The sequence below is a fragment of the Siphateles boraxobius genome, unplaced genomic scaffold (genome assembly GCF_051911475.1).
Source record: "Siphateles boraxobius isolate OS27281-9 unplaced genomic scaffold, OSU_SipBor_1 41, whole genome shotgun sequence".
Lineage (NCBI taxonomy): Eukaryota > Metazoa > Chordata > Actinopteri > Cypriniformes > Leuciscidae > Siphateles > Siphateles boraxobius.
Window position 1 is genome coordinate 39,685,010 of NW_027509042.1, and position 17,268 is coordinate 39,702,277.

General features: G+C 38.2%; 1 protein-coding gene across 2 annotated transcripts; it reads left to right on the plus strand.

The window, feature by feature from the left end:
* The first annotated feature begins 6,781 nt into the window (after nucleotides 1-6,781).
* slc25a38b (solute carrier family 25 member 38b) lies at nucleotides 6,782-16,257 on the plus strand. 2 transcript variants are annotated; one of them, XM_077199608.1, is made up of 9 exons: nucleotides 6,782-7,113; nucleotides 7,501-7,580; nucleotides 7,761-7,891; nucleotides 10,350-10,471; nucleotides 11,858-11,942; nucleotides 12,745-12,924; nucleotides 13,017-13,185; nucleotides 13,287-13,453; nucleotides 15,029-16,257. In XM_077199608.1, the coding sequence occupies exons 3-9, from the start codon at nucleotides 7,877-7,879 to the stop codon at nucleotides 15,149-15,151; spliced, it is 861 nt and encodes a 286-aa protein (XP_077055723.1). In that variant the 5' UTR covers nucleotides 6,782-7,113; nucleotides 7,501-7,580; nucleotides 7,761-7,876; the 3' UTR covers nucleotides 15,152-16,257. The 2 variants fall into 2 exon arrangements, with proteins under 2 accessions (XP_077055723.1, XP_077055722.1); XM_077199607.1 differs by lacking the exons at nucleotides 6,782-7,113; nucleotides 7,501-7,580; nucleotides 7,761-7,891 and adding an exon at nucleotides 8,809-8,946.
* The last annotated feature ends 1,011 nt before the right edge of the window (nucleotides 16,258-17,268 follow it).

The following is a 17,268-nucleotide window of genomic DNA, read 5'->3' on the forward strand; positions in this document are numbered from 1 at the left end:
CAAAAGTGAAAATTCTGTCATCTATTCCCCATCAAGTTGTTCCAAACCTGCATGAATAATTAATGTGAGAACCTTTATGGAATAACTATAGACATTAGCAAACGACTGAGTGTGATTGAGCAACCCAGTGCCAGCAAGGGGAATGCAGCTACAATCATGGCCAGTGAGGAGGCCCAGCTTCATGGACCAAGTCACAGGGAGCCTGCACCCGGACCCTCGGCATTGCCCGTCATTGAGGAGACAGCTGGCGGGGGGATTGAGGTGGCGATGTCCCCTGCATGGAGCCGTGTATTAAAGCATGGCAAGCCCAAGCAACGTTTTGGAAAACGATCTCCTGCTGCAGTACAGAACAAGACTAGTATGAATCCTCCCAGAGAGAAGAAGACCTATGGAATAGTTGGAACTGGTGCAGTGGAGAACATGCATGCAGTGACAACTAAGCTGGTGAGTGTGTTTGTGACAAAGCTTGCTCCTGACTAAGACTCAGAGACTCTGGCTAGTTATTTAAAAGAACAACTCTCCAGAGATGTGACTTGTCAGAAGATTGGCACTGAGTATACTCGCTACAGCTCTTTTAAAGTTACAGCTGAATGCAAGGAAGTAGCAGGGATGAATGTGCCGTAGCTGTGGCCAGAAGGGACCTATGTAAGGTGCTTCTATGAGAATCGCAAGCCTAGGGCTGCGGTAGGGGCTGGTATTAAAGCAATCACTTGACACAGCGATGAGTGCACCTGCACCAAGGGCGTCCCATGCATGTTAAATAATGATAAACAGCTATGAGAGTTGTGTCTTATAACTCCCGTGGCCTCCAGCTTGGACAGAATGCTGGAGCGAGAGCCCAACACACTGTTATTGACAAGCTATTTGAGAATACTTATGTGGTGTTTTTGCAAGAGACTTTTTTTTAGCTATTCAAGATCTGGATAAACTCAACACTGTGAATAATGATTTCCATGTGGCAGGGGAATCCACGACAGACCTAAACACCAGAATTCTGCGTGGTAGGATCCCAGGAGGTGTGGCCATATTCTGGCACAAAAAAATTTACCCATTGGTCACTATGATCAGGTTAGATGTGGACTGGTGCATAGGAATTAAGGTGGTGCACAACAAGAATGTTTTTATAAGCTTAAATCTATACACTCGACATGAATGTCACAAAAATTAAAATGAGTATTTGAATAAGCTTGCTGCCATAGGGTCTTACATAAGTGAAAGTGAATATACATCCATATTTGTCTTGGGGGATCTGGATGCTGATATATCAGATACTAAATCACTTTTTGGTAAATATTAAGAGTCTACCTGAGCTTGTCTATAGTGACAGCCATAAATCAAGTGAGATACTGATTTATGGTAAATATTAAGAGTCTACATCCATATTTGTCTTGGGGGATCTGGATGCTGATATATCAGATACTAATTCACTTTTTGGTAAATATTAAGAGTCTACCTGAGCTTGTCTATAGTGACAGCCATAAATCAAGTGAGATACTGGACAAGGCTCACAGAAAACGATTTGCAAGTTATTGACTGATGTGCACTTGAGAAGTATTGAGTTACCTGTTGATGCAATTATGTGTGTGGATAGCAGCTGTAAGAATGTAAGTCACAATAATGACCTAGGTGTAATGTATGATAGAATTGTGAACTGTTTAGTTGAGGGAAGTGAACCACTAAGAAGTAAAGTGGTGAAACAACATTGTAAGACCAGGCTGGAATGACTATGTCCATGATGTTCATATTCAATTCAATTCAATTCAAATTTATTTGTATAGCGCTTTTCACAATACACATTGTCTCAAAGCAGCTTTACAGAAAGTGCATTTCGGAAATGTACATAGAAAAATACAGTCAGTTAATCATGTATTCATTTATGGCATAACATATCGCCGGCTTTGAGTCGTCTCTTCACAGGCGTCGAGTCGTCTCTTCACAGGCGTTGGGGCATCTGAAGTCCCCGTGAGAGGCTGGATACAAACTGGAGCTGACGAACGCTATTTACCTCGGGACTAGCGTCCCGAGATAACAGCAGAAAGGCAGATGGGAAATAATTAGCATAGCTGATGTTCATAATGTTAATGCATTCGAACTGATTCAGCAGTAGTATTAAAGGTTAAGCATTAAGTGAATGCTTGGTTAACGAGATGCGTCTTTAATCTAGTTTTAAACTGGGACAGCGAGTCTGCGTCACGAACAATATCAGGAAGGCTATTCCAGAGTTTAGGAGCTAAATGTGAGAACGCCCTCCCTCCTTTAGTGGACTTAGATGTCCTAGGAATGACCAGAAGCCTCGAATTTAGTGATCTTAAAGAGTGCGATGGATTGTATGGCGATAGAAGGTCTGTTAAATACACAGGAGCTAAACCATTTAGGGCTTTATAGGTCAGTAGGAATACTTTGTAATTGATACGTAACTTAAAAGGTAACCAGTGTAGAGATGATAAAATAGGTGTTATATGGTCATATTTTCTTGATCTAGTAAGAACTCTAGCGGCTGCATTTTGCACTAAGTGTAGCTTGTTTATTGAGGATGCAGGACAACCAGCTAATAAAGCATTACAGTAATCTATTCTCGAGGTCATGAATGCATGAACTAACTTTTCTGCATCAGAAACAGATAGCATGTTACGTAGCTTAGCAATGTTTCTAAGGTGGAAAAAGGCTGTTCTTGTAATATATGAAATATGATTTTCGAAAGTCAAGTTGCGGTCTAGTATAACACCCAGGTCTTTTACTGTAGTGGATAAAGTAACAGGACATCCTTCTAAATTAAAGTTGTATTGTAAGGGATTTTGTGGGTAGTTTTTTGGACCAATAAGTAGTACCTCCGTTTTATCTGAATTTAATAGCAGGAAATTACACGTCATCCAGCATTTTATATCATTTAGACACTCTGTCAATTTAGATAAGTTAGTGTTTTCATCTGGTCGTGATGAGATATATAATTGAGTGTCATCAGCATAACAGTGGAAATTAATTCCATGTTTTCTTATAATATTACCAAGTGGGAGCATATATATTGAGAATAGCAGAGGACCTAACACCGATCCTTGCGGCACTCCATAGTCTACTGACGTTATCTTCGATTTTTCCCCATTTAAACAGACAAAATGGTAACGGTCTGATAAGTACGATCTAAACCAGCCTAATGCCTGTCCCTGAACACCAGTGTAGTTTTGTAGTCGATCCAAGAGTATTTTATGATCTATAGTGTCGAACGCAGCGCTAAGATCGAGTAGAACTAGTATTGAGATACAGCCTTGGTCAGAAGCTAAAAGTAAATCATTTGTAATTTTAACTAGCGCAGTTTCTGTGCTATGATGCGGTCTGAATCCTGACTGGAATTTTTCATAGATATCATTTTCTTGCAAGAAAGAGCACAATTGAGCGGACACAATTTTTTCTAGTATTTTAGACATAAATGGAAGATTTGAGATGGGTCTGTAATTTGCTAAGTTATTTGGATCTAATTGCGGTTTCTTAATGAGAGGTTGTATTACTGCCAGCTTGACTATTTTTGGAACATGTCCTAAAAATAAAGATGAGTTAATAATATTAAGAAGAGGCTCTTCCACTACAGGTAACACTTCTTTCAGTAGTTTAGTGGGTATTGGATCTAATAAACATGTTGTTGGTTTAGATGCAATGATAAGTTTATTTAGCTCTTCCTGTCCTATAGTTGTAAAGTGGTCTAGTTGTTCTAGAGGGGCTATAATTGAGGTTGAATCATAAGACATCATTGTGTTTCGGATGCTCTCTATTTTCTCATCGAAGTAATTCATAAAATCATTACTACTATATTGTAACGGAATATTTGCTCTGGTGATGTCTGTTTATTTGTTAGTCTAGCCACGGTGTTGAATAAAAACCTTGGATTATTTTGGTTATTTTCTCTAAGTTTGCGGAGATGCTCAGCCCTGGCTGCTTTTAGAGCCTTTTTATAACGTGACATACTGTCTTTCCACGCGATTCTAAAGACCTCTAAATTAGTTTGTTTCCATTTACACTCTAAGTTACGAGTTTCTCTCTTGATAGCATGCGTAGCACTGTTGTACCATGATGCTTTAGTTTTCTCATATGGAGGCAAGAGATGCATTTAGAAGATGGGTCTTAGCAGGCAAACCTAGGCATGGCCCAGTCTGTGAGCACAAGGTATGGTCTAATGCGAGGTTCAAATATGCTGTGCGTTTTATAAAAAGAAATGAGCAGACTATGAGGGCAAACTCTATGGCGAGAAAGTTGCAAACTAATAATGTTTATGAGTTCTGGAAGGAGGTGAAAGTGGTTAACAACAGCAAAATGCCACTGCCTTATAGTATTGATGATATTACTGAACCTGAAAACATTGCAGAGCTATGGAGGAGACACTATGAGAACATTTTTAACTGTGTGAAGAGCGATGTGTTATATATATAGGAGAGATACCTCACAGTGATGGTGTAGTATAGCTATTGACAAACTTAAAATGAACAAAGCCTGTGGACGGGATAAAATAACAGCAGAACATCTGAAATACGCTAGTCAAAGTATCTCAGTTTTACTTGCTCTATGTTCCTCTGGGTTAATGAAGCATGGCATACTTCCTGGATCTATGTTATCTATCTTGCTAGTACCTGTAGTTAAAAATAAGACTGGTAAAATAATTAGTATAGATAACTATATACCTATTGCACTTGTAAGTACACTATCTAAGGTACTAGAAGGGATCCTTATGGGTAGGCTTGCAGAATACAAAGTGTCAACAGATAATCAGTTTGGTTTTAAGAACAAGCATGGAACTGATCTGTGTTTTTATGCACTTAAAGAAACTGTTCATAGGTACAGATCACGCAATAGCACAGTCTTTATGGGGCGGTTTCCCGGAAGGGTTTAAATTAAGCCAGGAGTAGGCCTTAATCTAAAATAGTTAACCGTGACTTGAAAAATGTCTTTCTGTTGCACAGATTAAGTACAGATTAGTTACACCTGGACTATGGAGTCCTGAACTAAAATAAACCAGATTAATTTAAAACCAACTGTACTAATCTGAATTAGCATGACAGAGGTTTCCTATAAAACATGGAATGAACCAGGAAAAGCTAAAAATTGCATGGAACTGAGAGAAGCAAATACAAGGAAAACAATGGCACCAGAAAAATACAAACTTTACTAAACAAGAGAAAATTATTTTCAAGCAAGCTACATAAACTGCAAACATCAGCTATGGAATAAATGAAAAGAAATGTAAATACATTTTTTACAAACCTTTTTGATCATATTTACCAGGGGTGCCATTAATATATATATATATATATATATATATATATATATATATATATATATATATATATATATACATATACTAGTAATATATGTGTCTTATTTCAAACACACTGTTAATCTGAAGTTAAACCTGCCTCCTGGTAGGTTTAATTTAGGCCTCAATTGAGTCCTGGGGTAACTCCAATCTTCCTCCAGGAAATCAGTTTATTAAACTCTGGACTAAACTAAATCTAGGACTATTTAAAGCCATGACAGAGAAAGCGGATTTCTGTCAATCTGGTTTAAAGGGCCATTTAAGTCTAGGACTAGGTTTAATCTCTGTCCGGGAAACCGCCCCTATGTGTTTCCTGGTTGCGTCAAAGGCTTTTGATCGTATCAATCATGGGAAACTGTTTGGCAAACTGCATGAGCGTGGTGTCCCCTCTTACCTAATCATGCAGTTTTGGTACTCTCATCAAACTATGCAAGTCAGGTGGGGGAAGTGTTTGTCAACACCTTTCTATGTCTCCAATGGAGTGCGGCAGGGCGGAATTCTGTCGCCGCTGCTATTCAATCTGTACATGGATAACTTATCTAGAGAGTTAAAGGGCTGTAGAACTGGCTGCTTGGTGGGGGATAGTCTCATTAATCATATGCTTTATGCTGATGATTTGGTGGTACTGTCTCCCTCCAGTGCTGGCCTGCAGCAACTTCTGAGAATATGCTCCCAATGTGGACTAATGTTTGATATACAATTTAACTCAGTGAAGAGTGTGGTACTGATCGCCAGAACCAAGGAGGATATGAAGTGTGTCTATCCATTGTTCTTATTGGCAGGTGAACCACTAGAGGTTGTAAAGAAAGTGAAATATCTGGGACATGTGATAAGAGATGTCCTCTGTGATGATGATGATGTGTAGCGTCAGTGTGGAAAACTGTATGGGCAGGCAAACATGCTGGCACGCAAATTCCACACGTGCACTCCTTATGTTAAAATCTCTCTGTTCAAAACATACTGCACTCCATTGTATACTGCCCACCTGTGGTGTGATTTTAGTGAGTTGAAAATGAAAAAAGTTCAAATGGCTTATAATGATGCACTGAGAATTGTGCTTATAATTCCTAGGTGGAGTAGTGCCAGTGAAATGTTTGTGTCTAATAATGTGCCCACTTTTAATGCTGTTTTAAGAAATGTTATGTATAGATTCATGTGCAGACTGACAGGGTGTAAGAATATGATCATCGTGTCCATAGCTGATGTTTGTAAGAGTGACAGAAGGTATACATTTTGCTTTTGGAAACATTGGACCCGAAGCCTGTATATGCACTAATGATGCCTCATCCTCATCATTCTTAATTGTTTTGTATTGTGTTTTACATCTATATATCTGTACTGTGTTGTCTCTATATGGACCTTTGTGTCTTGAATAAAGTTGAAAGTAAGTATCCCTTTCAATGAGTCACTTTGTACAAAATGGGAACAATATAGGCCTACCTCAATGTTCCAGTGGGAGGCATCGCGGCTCACGCACTCTATGCTCACGCATCAAGTGTCTAGCCGGAGCACGTGTGACACCGGCACCGCTGGAATAATCAAGCTGAAACCGGTTCTTGCCCGTTGTTCTGGAGTGGAGACTACGCAAACATTACGCAGGAGTTACGCAAACAACGCAGAACTTTCTTGCGCGAGCGTACAGCGTAGCTCCAAACTCACAGATCACGGTCTCGGCAGAGCAATGTGATATTGAAAACTTGTGTAACCTACGCACGCCTGCTGTTCCATCGGCAGTTTAGCAGCCCTGTAACACGTATTGATTGCTTGAAAGGAAATTACGCAGTTTTAGACATCGAAAAACAGAACGATTGAATGTAAGTTTAAGTTTGTTGATTATGATGGAGTGAACGGAGACTGTTAGCATTACCGGCTAACTGACAGAACTCAGCTGACGAGTGTTGCACCACCCTATTTCCAATATTTTCGTTGTGTATATTGTCAGTTTTGTATTTTACGAAGAAAACAGCATATGATGCGTTGTTAGTCGTTCCAGATAGTTTGAAACGCGTTAAGTTACGCTTGGTCAGAATAATTAGCATTAGCTTTCACTCCGATCTGACTTAACGTTAGTAGTTTGATTTAATTTGACATCTATTTCTGTGGTGTGCGGCACATTTCTACATGTTTATGTAAGATTTCATTAATGAAATGGTGCTTTCTGTGTGTAAATTCGTCGGCCATCTCCTATGCACTTTTGACAGCTGTGTAGAGTGACAGAAAGCGAGAATCATGATGAAGATCAGTCCTCAATCACTGTTTCTCTTCGGTCCTTAACAGACAGGTAAATATTAAATGGAACTTGTCTGACAGCCTCTTGTTTTATTTAGATGCTTTAATACACGTCACTCTAGTTGTTTCTTTATTTGAGTCTGTCTTGAGTATGTGCTTGGTTTTGTGTGAACTTAGCAGTGGTTATTTAATTAATCAGGTTGGGTATTAAATTAATTTCTCCTTCATGCAGTCTGGAATCTTGGCTTTGATGTGAGAGAAGACATCACGACGGCCATAGAAGAGATAAAAAGGAGGGAGTTGAGCTCTTCCTCTGTGCAAGCTTCATCATCCTCATCTTCATCCGCAATGGAGCTCGCCCTGGTGAGTGTGTGGTATTGCTGTGCTTTAAAGTAAATTTGTTCTGCTGAAGTTAAATGTGAAATGTTGAATGTCTATAACCTGACAGTTACAGTCTTTTTAATACTTCAATCAATGTCATGCTTTTCTAATATAATCTACATTACAGATTGATTGCATTACGTTAACTTCTGCTTGGATGTGTGACCTTCTGTTCAGGAAAGAGTAGTAGGTCTAATCAAAATGGGTTTTTTAGGGGCCGAGACGAGGTCAGCATACAATGCAATTTGCAATGATACCAAAAGAAGCACACCCACAATTTCTAAAAATAAGTGAACATTTATTTTACACAATATTAACTTAGAATTCACTTAAATATTTGAAAAAAAAGAATTTGTATATTTTCCATATATACACTCCACTACTGTTAACTGATCATGATTAACTCAAAATGGCAAAATAATTGGTCTGACTGACATATTAGTAGAGAAAAGCAATCAGGTTTTGTTTTTTTGTTTCTTATTTGTAATTGTAGGCCAGAGGGAACGTGTATGTTATGATGACACTGTTTTCCCAACACATGAGCCGTTTTATGTGCTAATGTCACATAAAGATCTGAAAGTAAAAAAAATGTATGTGCAACTCTGCTGAACCTATGTTGGAATATTAGGATACATGCATCCAATGAATGACCCACATTTTCTCTGTCACATCCACACAAGCACACGCTAACGCACATATACATATGCCTTTGGCAACTGTATGACTCACGCTGTGCTGAAAGCACTTGATCTGGTGGAGAGGAACACAAACTAGGAGAGTGAAACCACGGATGTGCGTTTAGGTGTAAAGTGGTGAGCGCTGAGAACGGCAGGCATGGAAGTTTTTGGATTAAGCCGCTGAATCTCCTGCTGGGGGAGGGAGGGGGTTAAAGAGAGATTTCTGGGTATTGTGTGTGAGAGGAGAGGGATGGAGGCTTACTTTGTCATGTGCTGTTAACGGCAGCAGTAAGAGTGTGATAAAGAGAGATGCAAGAGAAAAAGGACCCTCAGCCCAAATCTGCCAGCAGCCTGGGAAAGGTAGGGCAGATTAGTCAGTGGCTCACTGTATGTTTCTCTAGTCAGTGTTTGTGTGTTTTTGTGTATCTCTGCCCAGCTGTGTGTGTGCATCTTCCCATCACAAGTGTCTTGCTATTTTCGTGCTTCTAAATGAATCTCAGCACTCCGAATAGCCTGTCGGCAGAGCTCGAGTCTTGATGTGCGTATCAGTATATGTGTGATGATGCTGACAGTGTGAGTGTGTGATTGTGCATCTGTGTTGGATGTGGTTCTCTGTGGTCAATCTGTTTTGAAGTGAATTCATGTGCATTGCGTGGCCATGCACACTTTCACAATTTTTTCATTTGCATAAATGTTACATGCAAATGACACCGTGTATTGTAAGGTTTGGTGTCCATGCAGGGCGCCAAATGTAGAATGGATATTCAGTGTGTGTGAGAATATATGAATATCCTTTTATCTGAGTTGCAGTGTTGGTCACTGTGGTATTTTTAGTGTTCCTCCAGTAGATTGTGACTTTTATGTTGAGAAAATTGCAGTTTTTGAACCCAAGCCTGTTAAAGGGGTCATAACATGAAAAACAGGATTTTTCTTGCTCTTTTGAAATAAGCTTGCCTTACAACTTCAACAGTGCAAAGCTTCCTCCCTAGTCCACACATGGTTATGAATTCATAGCCACTTGCAAAATCCATGTTTTTTATTTTTTTTTATTAATTTTATTTTAATGTAGGCTATTAATTACGTTTTAATAATCAAAAAACATGTATAATCAATTGATTTGACATTTTAAGGAATATTTTAAAATGTAATGATGAAATGAAAATATTAAAATTAATTTTTTTCAGTTGTCAAATGAAGTGCTGGTTAATTTTATTATGAACAATAATATATTTGTCATAATTTCAAGTTAAACCAAACATTTACTTTGGTTTATCTGTGTTGTTTTTGCTATACTTTTGAATAATTAATCCAAAAATGGTCAAATCCTGTGGCATACCATAAATTCCAAGATTCTTCATGTGTTTTCCACATAGCGGAAATCATAGGGCCGCATTTACATATGAATGCTTGCTTGTTATTCAGGAACTTGGTGCTCATTAAAGAGCAACATTTTAAATTGTGTAGTTAGACATATTTAATTTTGAATGTGGTGCAAGAAATATTGACTAACAAACATAAGTGGACAAAAAGGAAAATAAAATAAAAAAGTGTTGAATATGGCCCCTTTATAGTGCTTCCTGAATTATATTCTCTTAAGCTGTTGTTTCATCATCTGATCTTTCTATTCATCTCACAATTATTTGTCTTCTCCTCTGCTGTCACCCCACATTTTATATCCATCCATTCTTATCTAGCTTTAACCTTTGTCTGCTCCTTCAGTCCTTGTTTTCTCAAATTCTGTCTTACTTGGTTTGTTCTCTCAGGCTCATCCTGCCCTGAAGGCCTTCATGTGCGGTTCTCTCAGTGGCACCTGCTCCACTCTGCTGTTCCAGCCGTTGGATCTGGTGAAGACTAGACTGCAGACCCTGCAGAACATGCACCCGGGGTGAGACGCCACTAACCGACAGACATGTAGTGACCCGCGCTGATCATGTCTATAAGCCTGCAGTTATGCTGCTGTCTTTGTGTCTTAATCTTTATCTGGTACTAGGTGTCAGTGCTGGGTTTCATGACTTGATTGGCAGATAAGAAACATGTCCTGCAGCACATTTAAAATGCATAATCATTAGGGTGGTTCCGATCAGGATTTTTGCAGCCGATCCCAATCATTCAACCTTTATATAATATGTAAGCTCTCTGTTGACTCTTTACACCCTGAAGGCATTTTTAATAATTTCACATACTTAAAAGTAGTGGCTTTGCAACTCTACAAAAAACAAGGTATCATCATGTATACTGTCTCATTTGATAGAAAACCTTGATTGAAAATAGATTTTGATTATGTTTGGAGATTCTACAGTTACAACACTGCTGAGAAAATCCCAGTAGCCTATATATGACAGGTCATAATATCATGTTTGAACTTGTTCTCAATCATCTCGACTGCATCTGGGCCTATTTTGTGTTGATATCTCAAAGCAATCAAAAGTTATGGCATTTGGAACCATGGTAGAGTGTTTTACTGAACATAAGAACTAATTACATGTGTAAACGCCACGAAACATAAAAATATTTATAATTACATAGAATAAGTAAAAAATGTAAAAAGATACTGGTTGATGATCTTCCAGCGCTGTATGGTAAATCAAGACCTGTCAATCTGAGCGATTGATTTTACATGACATTGGAAAACACACGATCGCAACACAATCGGACACCAGAAGTCCTCTAGCTTTGGCCAAGCAGCATGTCATGTCACTCCGTGAGGATTTTCTCAAGATCTAAGCATTATGTTATGTTGTTTGTGTGTGGGCTTGTTTGAATCGAGACACTCTGTTCTAAATAAAGTTGATTTACAATGGTTAACTAATGTAGCAAAGCAGAATGTATGGTGTCAGTAATGCAGTAATGTTTGCTAAGGCATGCATAAAGTTGAACAAAAGGGATTGGGATATTTGCAATCCACATAGTAGCTCACCAAAAACATTACCAACCATATAGCAGTACCCCAGCAACTCCATAGCAACGCACTAAAAAATATTCAGAGCACTTTTCCAACCACATAACACCCTAGCAACCGACTGAGGTTTTAGCCTGTGTTTTTTGGTAAGATGCGTGTTGTGTCATTGTTTCTGTGTTTATATAACTGTGGCCTCTCTGTATGTTGTGTGGGAGTGTCATGTGCTCTATTATTAAACTGTCTGCCTCTCTCAGCTTTGCAGAGAATAACATGGTACCCATGTCAAATTGTTTTAAGATTTTTGGCTCACCCATCTTTGTCTCTCTGCCCATGTCTGTTCTGATAATTTTAATTTCTGTCTTTGTCTCTCAGTGCTCCTAAAGTGGGAATGATTACAGTGTTTTTAAACGTGATCCGCACAGAGAAGCTGTTTGGCCTGTGGAAGGGGGTTTCACCGGTAAGTCTACTGTGTTGGCTGATTTCTCCATTTCCTTGGTCTGTTTAACACTGTTTAATCTCACAACAGCACCAGTGCTCTGATCTCAGACATATGTCCTGTTCTTCATTTGTCAGAGTAGACGTTATATTTAATGTGACACAAACAAAAAGCCTCTATTCATTTCTAAAAAAGTATTATCATACAAGCAGAGTGTTTTCATGGCAATCGTTTTGTTTTTCGAACCCGACTAAATGAATTCAAGGCGCACATTTTCATTACGCAAAATTGTTTGTCTTTTACCATAAGCGAGTCTCTTTTGAACATTACTAATCTAATGTGTGTGTGCCACTCAAACCAGCAACAGATAAAGGAGCAAACAATCATCTAAATCAGACTGTACTTTACTGTTTGGTGATCATTCAACATCAAAACATGATTACGGTATATCAAACCACTTTGTCAGAGGTAAATATATGCAGGTTAAAAAGTGTTTTAGGTTCTTCTCATCATGTAAGCACATGTTATCACTTCAAGAAAAAATGAGAGAAAATAAAATGTATTACAGATGACTGTATTATATGCCAAATATAATGCTGCAAATAATGCTATATGAACCATTTATGTTAAATATGTTCTGAAAAATCTACAGATAGGTTTGTGAGTCTGGAAAATTACGGAAGTTGGAAATAAAAAATGTGTAGGAACCCTGATTATTACATTTATGGATTAGAAGTAAACTTTCTTGGCACCGGTTTTGTTTTTATATGTATATCAGTGAATGATTTCTGACTCGCTGTTTCTCTCTTTTCCTGTCCTGCAGTCGTTCATGCGCTGTATCCCTGGTGTAGGGATCTACTTCAGCACATTTTACTCGCTGAAGCAGCATTACTTCGAGGATGGGTCTCCCAGCGCTGGGGAGGCGGTGTTGCTCGGGGGAGGGGCTCGTTGTGTGGCAGGCGTGGCCATGCTGCCCATCACAGTCATTAAGACTCGTTTTGAGGTGAGGACCATTATTGAGACACTGAATACATTGAAATTGCATGTTTTCGGGTGTATCTGTGTGTTTATTCACCATTGCACGTTTTATTTCAGAGTGGGCGGTACAATTACGTGAGCGTAGCTGGAGCTCTTAAAAGTGTGTGTCAGAACGAAGGTCCCAGGGCTCTTTACTCCGGGCTCACGGCGACTCTGCTCAGAGATGCTCCGTTCTCTGGCATCTATGTCATGTTCTATAGCCAGGCCAAAAAGGCTTTACCACAGGGTAAGCTTCTGATCAAATGAAAATGTGTGAAAGTGAAAATTATGTTGTTATCTGAGGATGTGGGATTGTTTAATAATGTCCGCTCTCTCTCATTCTCTCAGAGATCAGCTCATCATCCTTTGTCCCGCTGGTTAATTTTGGTTGTGGTGTGGTGGCTGGTATTTTGGCCTCCCTAGCCACTCAGCCAGCGGATGTGATCAAAACCCACATGCAAGTCAGCCCCGCATTGTATCGCAAGACCAGCGATGCTGTACGCCACGTTTATGCTGTAAGCATCATGTTTCAAGGGGTGGGCGATATGACCAAATTCTTATTTCAGGATATGAGAAATTTTATTTTATGACAGATATGTATCATGATATAGTTATTATGTGTTCTCTTATCTCATTTCTATTATTTAAAATAAAAAAAATTAAGCAAATTACAAAAAAACAGGACAAATGCAATATAACAAAAATATGAATTAAACAAATTACGTTTTTCATGGACAATAGGTTTATTTAACATGTAGTTAGAATCAGTACAGAAATTTAATAATCAAAAATGTAAAAACAAAATATTGCATAGTCTTCACTGTATGAATTAAATATACATTTATTTATATTTAAATATTAATTTATACAGCTAAAATAAAGTTATTCAGTCAAGAGCAGTAAATTATTTTCTCTTTTGTTTGATTCACATTAATAAAACAGCAGCATGTATATTAGGCTGCTGTCACTTTAAGACCAAACGCACGGATCCATTATACTGATAGACATCTGGTTTACACCCAACTGTTTACTTTCACTTGAGCCATAACCGGCTGTGTTTACATGAATACTCCATACCATGGGCATTTTGACTTAATTGAGTGTGTATTCAACCATTCAAGCGCAATAAGATGTGAAAGAGAATGAATTCACAATCGCATGCTGAGAGACGCGGATTTCCCTGAACGTGCTTACGCTGTGTCAGTCAGTGCTTGCACCGCATTAAGTTTTTTTTACTGCTTATAACACGAGCACGTCCCAAATTTGCGATCGCCTTATAAGAGAGGTAGGTTTCTGTCTGCGCACTTTGGCAATGGGCCTGTCAGCACGAGCACCGCACCGAGTTCCTTTTCAGAATAGATTGCACTTATAACTCTTTTTAACAGCAAGCACGTCCCGCTCTTTGTTTTCCCATTTATGCATTTCATCCATCAGAAGTGTCAATAGAGCTATACAGTATTTACACACCGCGATATACACGATGTAGCAAAATATCTAACATGGTAACTATATATATCGTCATACTGACCAGCCCTACATGCGACAAAACATATTTGTTGACCAGATAATAATCATAAATGTTTCTTGAGCAGCAAATCAGCATATTATAATGATTTCTGAAGGATCATGTGACACTGAAGACTGGAGTAATGATGCTGAAAATTCCGCTTTGCATCACAGGAATAAATTACATTTTAAAATATATTTAAATACGAAATGGCTATTTTAAATTGTATTTTACATTTATCAACCCAGTGCAGCCGTGGTGTACATAAAAAGATCTTACCAACCCAAACTTTTGAATGGTACCCTATTTACTTACTTTATAAATGTTCCTGGTGCAAGGATCATGATGTTCTAAAATAGAAAAATGTAACTGAAAGATAGTATTCAATCATAATAACATCCTATCCAGTTTCCACTTTTCATTATCCAGTCAAATCTTCATTGATAAAGTCCCACCCGACATTATTTTCTTGACTTTGTTGCATTACAGAATTTAAATGTGTTCTGAATGTTGTTTTGTATTTCTATAAGTCACAGGTTTGTTAACGTAACTTCCCTTTCATTCTTTTCTCTGTTGTTTTTAGAAGCATGGCTTGAGCGGGTTCTTTCGGGGGGCGGTTCCTCGTTCTCTGAGGAGAACCCTGATGGCTGCCATGGCCTGGACTGTGTACGAGCAGCTGATGGCACGCATGGGCCTGAAGTCCTAAAGACACCTGACGCACTTTTTTTTGTAGACTTTTCAAACACTGGTAAAAGATGGCGTTCTGTCATCCTCGAAGAGTTGATCAAATTGAAAGCAGCTAGTGTTGGCTGAGGTACCGGTAACAGAAGGGTTGTGTGTATGTGTTTGTGTTTTAAGTGTAGTGAGTCTTTACCCCATGACACCTCTGACAGTGACATTCCTAAATTGCAACATTGTGAGTTTGTCTGCCTTGCTTATGCCTGCGCACTGAAGAATACCAATGAGAGACAGACTGCTAAATCATGTACCGTCAGCTCACAAGAAATCACTCCTCACGGGAAAATCCTCCTCACTAACCAATGAACTCAATATACCACATGACCGTGTCATTAAAAAGTGCCCAACCTTGCAGGTTTTTTGGAAATGCACAACTCTGTGTCTGAGACCATTAAGCCTAGTCCACTGAGTTGAAAATCCCTTTCAGTCGTGGATGAGGCAAGCGGGTGTCCGAAACATGTTGACCTAATATTTCAGCGCTCCGACAATCAGACCGAATTACTCTAGTGCTGAGAAACTGAACTGACAACACATGACTGTATTATCTACAAACTCCGTTCCGATAATAATAATTGCACGTCTATATGCGATGATTTGTGCTGTTCTACTGATCTCCTGTGTTATATGACTGGATGGATTTATCAGTGCATTTCAGTACACTGGGTTTATTTTCTTGAACGCTCACTGCTGGGACAGACAAAGCCAGGATTTGGATTGAATGAGACTGAAAGATTTAGACCTGGAGAAGTACTTAATATTTAAGATGGAAACAAGTACAGTTCCTGAGAAAATGATTTGAAGTGGAAAGGCAGAGAGAAATTATCATACTTAATTTATTGTATTTGTAAATGTGTTGTCGGACAATTTTAATTGACATTTTGTTGTATTGAGGTATTGTGTAATAACTGCTGTAAGATGCCATAGTATCATCAGTGGTGCTCAGTGTGAACACAACTTTTTAATGTTAATTCTAAATGATCCATAGGGTGAATTTTAAGAAATCTGCCACGAACATGTACGGGTGGTTGTTCACCCTTAACAAAGAGGGAGAACCAATAAAAAGTTTAAAGAAAATGAAGCTTGTTAGAACTATTAGGATTGTTGGTACTGTTACATTATTTTCATGACAATTTGGTATATTTTCTTTCCAAATTATCACTAATGTGATATATATATATATATATATATATATATATATATATATATATATATATATATATATATATATATATTATATTTACTGTATATAGTTATTTTTTAAACCATGGTAGTTTTTATTGTACTGCCTTTAATGTAAGTTTTTTTTCTCCTCCAAATTTTAAATCATCATATTACAGTACTTTTACTCCAAAACCTTTGGGAAAAATTTAGAAAAAGTTTAAGTTAAAATGCAGGGATACATTACAATAATGAGAATTTAGGGGAAATAGGCTTAATTGTCATGTAAATAATGTAACAATGCAAAAATCTTAATGTATCTAAATAGATTTCAATTTTTTTTTAAAGATAAATATAATTTCTTTCTTTTTAATTATTATTATCATCATTTCTTTCCTCAAACTTTTGGGGGTAAACATCACCTGGACACATTTTCATGAAATTTGCCTCATAAGCATTTGGGTTTCTCATTCTCTCCAACGTTCTGTCTTGGTGATGGTGGTACTTTATCACTTGCCATTCTATGTACTTGGAGGGTTCAAGTGAGTTTGACCATTTCAATTCAGGAATTTGATGTACTTAATCACAATTTCATTTAGTTGGCCGAATTCAATTCAGTTAACTAATTGTTTTGAATCGTCTTGATTGGCTTCTCCCTTACAAAGCAAGCTTATCTACTGCAGAATGCATAATATGAAGTTTGAAGACTCATGGAGCCAAATGATACACTAGTTTTATATAAGTTAAGAAAGTTTATATGTTCCGGTCACACTACATGCATAGTTTGTGAAAGCACTTTACATTCAGTAAAGTTGGCTCCATTCCCCAAACTGAATCTTGGGGGGTGTGTGTGTGTGGTCACATGTTGCTATGTAAGCCATTGTGCTTTGTGCTGTACTGTGGAGATATTAATTTGCCTTCACACAA

Bases quoted from the DNA above. Each gene is read 5' to 3' on its own strand.
- slc25a38b (XM_077199607.1), top strand. From the start codon at position 8,896: ATGCAAGAGAAAAAGGACCCTCAGCCCAAATCTGCCAGCAGCCTGGGA. The intron at 10,472-11,857 runs GTGAGACGCCAC...TTTGTCTCTCAG, and splicing joins CTGCAGAACATGCACCCGGG to TGCTCCTAAAGTGGGAATGA. The intron at 13,186-13,286 runs GTAAGCTTCTGA...TCATTCTCTCAG, and splicing joins CAAAAAGGCTTTACCACAGG to AGATCAGCTCATCATCCTTT.